This window comes from Sinocyclocheilus rhinocerous, unplaced genomic scaffold (genome assembly GCF_001515625.1).
Source record: "Sinocyclocheilus rhinocerous isolate Xijiao unplaced genomic scaffold, SAMN03320098_v1.1 scaffold1295, whole genome shotgun sequence".
Classification (NCBI taxonomy): Eukaryota; Metazoa; Chordata; class Actinopteri; order Cypriniformes; family Cyprinidae; genus Sinocyclocheilus; species Sinocyclocheilus rhinocerous.
The window spans coordinates 817,874-825,373 of NW_015660499.1; the positions used below are offsets into that span (position 1 = coordinate 817,874).

At 37.3% G+C, this 7,500-nt stretch overlaps 1 protein-coding gene across 1 annotated transcript in view; it reads right to left on the reverse strand.

Annotated features, from left to right (window-relative positions):
• LOC107725164 (netrin receptor UNC5C-like) overlaps positions 1-7,500 on the reverse strand; it is a 165,907-nt gene that overhangs the window by 14,516 nt on the left and 143,891 nt on the right. Inside the window, exons 11-14 of the mRNA XM_016534336.1 lie at positions 4,535-4,891; positions 3,756-3,843; positions 2,172-2,340; positions 517-750 (exon numbers count right to left, since the gene is read on the reverse strand). Of these exons, the coding sequence (XP_016389822.1) occupies positions 517-750; positions 2,172-2,340; positions 3,756-3,843; positions 4,535-4,891 (848 nt within the window). The remainder of the gene's footprint in view (positions 1-516; positions 751-2,171; positions 2,341-3,755; positions 3,844-4,534; positions 4,892-7,500) is intronic.

Below are 7,500 nucleotides of genomic sequence, written 5' to 3' on the forward strand. Positions count from 1 at the left end.
AAAAATAGCGGTTTCCCCGGTAACGCTGTACACAAAGCAGCACTGCGCTCACAAACGCTGGTTTATCAGGCATTACAGGCATGATGACATTAAAATGAGACCAATCGGACCAATCACCACAAATTAGCGTCATGCAAATGAGGGGTTTGGAAAAATGAATCGTTGAGCGAATCGTTTGGGAGTCGTTGATTGAGCAAGTTAAAAATAAATGCATATTATAAGACAATGAAAGTCTTTTTTGACCTTGCATGCATGTCAACCTGTTGTTGGGGACTCCCAAAACCAAAATATGAACCTTTCATAACCCATAATAGGGGCACTTAACTGAGTTATTCCTCAGTTAGATCTAGTCCCTGACATTAGCCAATCATAACAGTGCTCAATATAGAAGTTAGTCAAATTAAGATACGATGGCATAAAACAGCCTGTGTCAGAGAAGGCGGAAAATGATTATGAAAATCTTAATTGACTATTTTTAAGTGGGCTTGAAAGCCACACTGGTCAGCTGTTACGCACTTTGAGTGTGTCCTGCGTGTCGTCGAGGCAGTACACTCGGATGTGATAGTCTACACTTGCTGTGACTACAGGACCAAACACGGCCAGTTTGATTCGCTTAGCCGCTGACGGACAGACGCTCTGGCCAATCAGACAGTAGGATCCGAGAGTCTCGGTCAGGATGTGACACGCCTCCTCCCCCAGCTGCACGTAACAGGAAGTTGTGAAGTTCTCCTCTCCAACCACGACCACGTCCTGCACACAGAACACACACATCACTTACATGAGCGGCTCATCATGACAGGTGCAGGGTTAAAGTGATCTCACACACATACATTATAAACTTGAATATATATTTGTACCCTGGTGGGACTTAAATTATGAATAATTTGCGTGATTAATATTATTATTTTTAAGCTAAGTCATGCTTTATTGCCCTTTTCCACTGAAATATTTCTAGGATTTAAAAGCCGCAGTGATGCATAAGTAACAAATACAAAGAATAACACAGACAATTGACAAACAAATATCAAATAATAATAATAATAATTATTAATAATAATTAAATAACAGTACATTTTTAATTATAAATTATTATTATTAAATTAAAATGACATTTGCCACTAAATCTACTTTTTCCTCATATCATTTTATATTATCAGTTTAATATAAAAAAAAATAAAAAAAAATATTTTAGTAATAATATTTAATTTTATATTCCAATTTAATGATTAAAATAAGTGAATGAATGATTAATGAATAAAATAATAACATTATTTTATATAATTCTTATAAAAACATTATATATATATAAAAACATTATATATATATTATAATTCTTGTATTTGTGACATTATTTTTGTGACAATTAAAGCACATTTTTACTCCCGAATTCACATTGCTATTATTATGAATGAAACAATTACTGTACAAAATCTCTTTAATACAACAATTTTTAAAAATCTAAATTAATTAATTAATAGCAGTCCAACCCATATTGCAATGATGCAATTGTAAAATTGATATTGTATGTAAAAAAATACCTTTCAAATTACATAAATATTGTTTGATTAATATTTTTTGGTTACAGTAATTCTTTTGGGTGAGGGTTGTTCTTAATTATCATAAAAAAATAACATGAAAAAGCAAACACTTTTAAAAGTCCTTAAAATAGGTTTCATTGTCTAGGAAAAAGTAATTTCTTATTTCTTTGATTTTGGAGTGAAATATGACCCGGGTATGTTTTTGACAGGTTCTATGAGATATATATCCCCACAAGCAGGTTCTTCAGGACATTTGGTCTCTCCTGCGCACACACACACACACACACACAGACACAATGCGAGTGTGTGTCTGAGGGAATCCCGGCCCTGATAAAGGAAGCAGATTCCTCCTGATAAATACGCCCCATCCTTTTCCCCTCTCCACTCTTGCAATAATTGAATTTTGTGTTGTCTATTTGTAGAACCCTGCCATGCACAGCAGGCCAATTTACCCTGCCTGCCTTCACTGATAGTTACATTTATTTTCCAGTCATGTTTCCCTCTCTCTGCAGGATAAGTAGTTTATTGAAATGGAGCGGCTCATCTCCAGAGTTTCCCTGACCTGATTCCTCTCGCTGCCACGCTTTCATTCAGCCACTGGCTGTCCCAATCGGCCATATTCAAATTCCTCACCTCCCATTGGCCCTGCTGCGTGTGGCTCTTGAGGATGATTTGCCAGTCGTCGGAGTGGGCGTGTGCGCAGTGGTGGAGAGTGAGGATGACGGGACGGGTCAACAGTGCACCCGCGGGACCGCAGCTGACCACAGTGCTGAGCACAGCCTCCCCGACACCGACCGCAGGCCTGAGAGAGACAGACACATTTAAAGGGACAGTTCTGTCAAAAATAACAATTCTGTCATTTACACACCCTCAAGTTGGTCCAAACCTGTATGAGTTTCTTTTTGCTGTTGAACACAAAAGAAGATACACAACACACATGAGAGTCAGTACATTACTATAATATTGATGGTAAAACTAACTAATTATATGTGACCCTACCATGGAAGTCAATTTCATTTCTGGAGCACAAAACCAGTCATAAGTCGCACTGGTATATTTGTAGCAATAGCCAACAATACATTGTATTGGTCAAAATTATCGATTTTTCTTTTATGCCAAAAATCATTAGGATATTAAGTAAAGATCATGTTCCATGAAGATATTTTGCAAATTTCCTACTGTAAATATATCAAAACTTAATTTTTGATTAGTAATATGCATTGCTAAGGACTTCATTCGGACAACTTTAAAGGTGATTTTCTCAATATTTAGATTTTTTTGCACCCTCAGATTCCAGATTTTCCAGTATCTCGGCCAAATATTGTCCAATCCTAACAAACCATACATCAATGGAAAGCGTATTAATTCAGCTTTCAGATGATGTATAAATCTCAATTTCCAAAAAATGACCCTTTTGTGGTCCAGGGTCACATATACAAACGTTTAAATTACACTCAATGAAGTTTTTATAATAAAGTTACAATTACATAATTATATTTCTACTCCAATTCATTTTTTGACGGCTGTCATAAAAACGTGACGGATTTATTAATAAATTAACACAAATTAAACATTGAAGAACAGGAAAAATTATAATGAATATGTTATACTGTGCATGCATTTAGCAAAATGCTCCTCTTTAGAGTTCATTTTTCTAGCTGACTAATGAGTTTATGGTCAACAAATATGTTTTTTCTGAGGTAAATGTGACATTTTTTACAAGCTGTTATATTGACAGAATTGCGCGGTCACAGTTAAAACACTGAATGAGTGATTACATGAGACAGGATAAGGATTTCGATAAGTTATTCTTTCTTTTAACATACCTTCGGATGTTCATTCATGTTTATTTCATGCTGTAACTGGAGGAGACAAAAAGTTCACATCCGCTGCCGTGTCTCTTGAACTGAGGTACAGTGATCTGTCACTCCACATTAAACAGTGGCAAAACGGCATTTATTGTTTGAATACTGCAGTAAAATGGTGAGAATTTGAAATCTGAGGCTTAGTTTCATATCAAAATGATCAAATCACAAAGCTTATTGCGATTTATTGGATGGGAGGTGTGCTACAAAGTTCTGTTCATTGACTGAAAACAGGCTAGACTAATCAAGTCTTGGGATTTAAGAATCGATATCTTCGTAAAAATCAGAATCGATTAAAATCGAGAAACCAACATTTTTTACCCAGCCCTAGTGTGTGTGTGTGTGTTTTTACCTCAAGCTCTCTGTCCTCTGTACGGTCACAAACATCTCATACACACGACCTTGAGGAATCGCACCGGCTGGAACCAACAAACTCACACCTGAAACACACATTACAGAAAGACTGATTCAGAGAGAAACCGCACACCTCGTGCTGACTAGTTTCATGTGTCAACTTATTTGTCTGTCCTCACTGAAAACGAAAAATAGTGTGAAGCAACAAAATCGCAGCCAACCAGAACATACTTAATGTTCAATATGCAATAAGATAAGATTGGATTTTGGACCAATGAGAATGCACTGTGGGCGGAACCACTATGATCGAATGATAGACGATAGAATGACAGATAGAACAATAGATAGAAAAGGAGAATGGTAGATAGAATGACGGACGGACGGACGGACGGACGGATAGATAGATAGATAGATAGATGGTGTTTCATATAATGTCATTGGAGTGTTGTGTGTCATTTCTGTAGTTCATGAAGTAGTATTATCATTAGCTGCCGTCCCCTGGATTCATTCATCACTGTCACTGAGCGTGTTCATCTCATCACACGAATGCGAGATTGTGAATGTGACATTTCCATCGCATCTTACTGGAACCCGTTACAGCTGTACGCCTTAATTAGACTAATGAAGGACTATCAACACAATCAATTAATCATCATAAATTATATCACATGGCGATTCATAAATATGTTGGACACTCAGCGAGGACCAGAGTGTGATTGTGCATCATAAATCATACATAAATAAGCTGTGTGTGTTTGTGTGTGTGTCCGTTCTCACCTGAGTTGGGTATGATCAGATGACCTCCCAGCGAGTTAAACGACCCTAACGCCGTACACGTGGGGTCCCGTGTGCGCGCCAGCGTCTGGTTGCGCAGGGTCATGGGGTCGCTGTCCAGAAGAGAGTGGGTGACTTTGGGGGACAGGGTGGCGGAGAGGTCAGAGGTCATGTCCTCCTGAGGGGTCACCGTGCCGGAGGAGTTGTAGACTTTGATCTTGAGGTTGGGAAGCGGCAGCGGCTCCAGCAGAGGGGAGCTGGTCATGGGGATTTTGTCTGAGATGTCGTGGAGGGCATATACAGGACCGCGATACAGCGCCGCCGCTGTGGACAGATCAGGGGTTGCGGCCAGCAAATCTGCTGCAAACACGCACATGAAATTACTATCAAATATTACTAATGACATTTGAAGACAGATCTGTCAGCTTATTAAATACACCACGCTTCCAAAGTTTGGGTTGGCAAGATTATTTAATGTTTCTGAAAGCAGTCTCTTCTGCTCATCAAGGCTGCATTCATTTTTTTAAAAATACAATGAAAAATCTCATTATTACAATCTCAAATAACTATTTTCTATTTGAATATATTTTACAATGTAATTTATTCCTGTGATCAAAGCTGAATTTTCAGCATCATTACTCCAGTCTTCAGTGTCACATGATCCTTCAGAAATCATTCTAATATGCTGAATTGCTGCTTAAAGGGGTCATATGATGCTGCTAAAAAGAACATTAACATGCTAACTTTCTGTGAGGAAGAAAAACACATTTTAAGACATTATTTATCGAAATTTATTTTGCAAAAGCTCTCAAATATCATTCTTCATATTTAAATCGGTGTACCATATTCGGTTATTTTCTATTGAAGCTTGTTTTTGATTTTTTTGTTTTCTTCTAAATTCTTCTGCATATTGCAAATCCATTTCATCTTGCAATTGATTTTTGCAATTGTTGTTAAAAAATACAAAAAATATAAAATGAAATAAAAAATAGTGACTTTTTATCACAAGTCTTACTATTTCTCAATTTTGAGTTTATATCTCGCAATTCTCACGTCACATCTAGCAATTCTGGCTTTATATTTTGTAATTCTCAGTATGTATCTTGCAATTTTGCCTTTTTTCCCTCACGATTATGAATTCTGAAGTGAGAATTGTGAGAAAATAACACAGCACTGTGAGATGTAAACTCAGAATTGTGGGAAAAAAGTCCTGTGGTGTAAATAAGCTTCCACAATTTTCATATGAAATAACCAATTTCATCAGAGCTTTCTAAACCACAAATAATGTATTACATAAAAAAGCCACAGTGGCTACAAAATCAATTTTTTTTACTTCTATTTTGCATCCAATTTCCATAGAAGAAACAATTTTTTAACACAAGATATCGAAACGAGTTGTTTTTGTGATTTCCCACATCATTTTGCATAATTTAGATGTAAACACAGCCACTATTCACTTTCAAAGCATGTAACCGAGCAGCTTGACGACTCTGTGAAACATCTCCTTTTTGTGCTCCAGAACAGCATGAAGGTGGGTAAATGACTTTTTGGGTGACCTACTCCTTTGTATGTATTTCTGTTGTGTGCTATTTTGAAATGAAATCACCGTGTGTTTGTATGTGAGCTTGTAAAGGACTCTTATAGCCAGCGGCTGGTAATCTCCATACTGATTGCTCATTAACATTCAGCTTCCCACAGTGACTAAACAGAGGATTGTCACTTCGCACACCAGCTCTCTCTCTCTCTCCGGTTACTCAGGTGTGAGCATTACTCACCACGAGCTCCGTTCACACTCCTGACTCACACGTTACAGTCATTCATCACACGGCGATCGGTGAGACAGTGTAAACCGCACTGCACTGCATCACACCCATCGAAGTAAACACGTCCAAACCCGGGAGAGATCTTCACCAGAGCAAAACTGACGGATGTGAACGTCTCGCTTTACCATCAAAACATCCCCTACCTCTGTATTTATCAACTCAATCGCCGACGTCCTCCACACGGCGCTTTCACCCTGACAGGGTGCCATTTACACCTACAGCCCGCTTCATGTTTAATTAACAGAGAAAACGAGCGGGAAAATGAGGGGAAAAGCGAGACAATACGAGAGCGAGCGGAATGACGATTCTTCATTAATGATAACCTGTTCAGGTTGGAGAGTGACAGGCATTCTAATGTTCCTCAGATGAAATGTCACCTGAGTCTCTCTCTCACACACACACACTCACACACACACACACACACACCTCACAATTTAACACCGGAACACTGCCTTCCATTCTGTTCTCCACTTGATTGGAATTTTAATCATTCTTGTGTCTTACGGTGACACACACACACACACACTCCCTTGCTGAAACTGTTGCATTGACTGAGAGCCGCAGAAAGAGATTGTGTCTGAATAGCGCGTTTGAATGTTTTACTAAAGCAATAATCCACTCAAGGATGTGCATTATAGTGATTTGCATGATTACAATGCCTTAAATCCCTTTCAATCTGGTAAAAACTGCAATATGACAAAAGACACTGATGTTCAAAATTTGTTAGATTTGTTATTACAGGATCAGTTCACTTAAAAAAATGAATATTCTATCATCACTTTGTCACCTTCATGTCATTTCTAAACCCGTAAGACTTTCTTTTCCTCTACAGAACACAAAAGAAGATATTTGTAATAACACTGGGGTCAACATAACAACTAAATCCATTGCAACGTCATTGTATTTTATTGCATTCCATTTTGCAGAAGAAAGAAAATCTGCTGATACAGTAATTGTAAAATACTGCTGATAATTCCAAATACTAATTATCAAAATTGTGACATATATATATATATATATATATGTGTGTGTGTGTGTGTGTGTGTGTATGTATGTATGTATGTATGCATGTATATATACACACACAATATTATTTCTTTTTTATCAATATTAAAAATTTATATTAATATAAAAATAAATAAATAA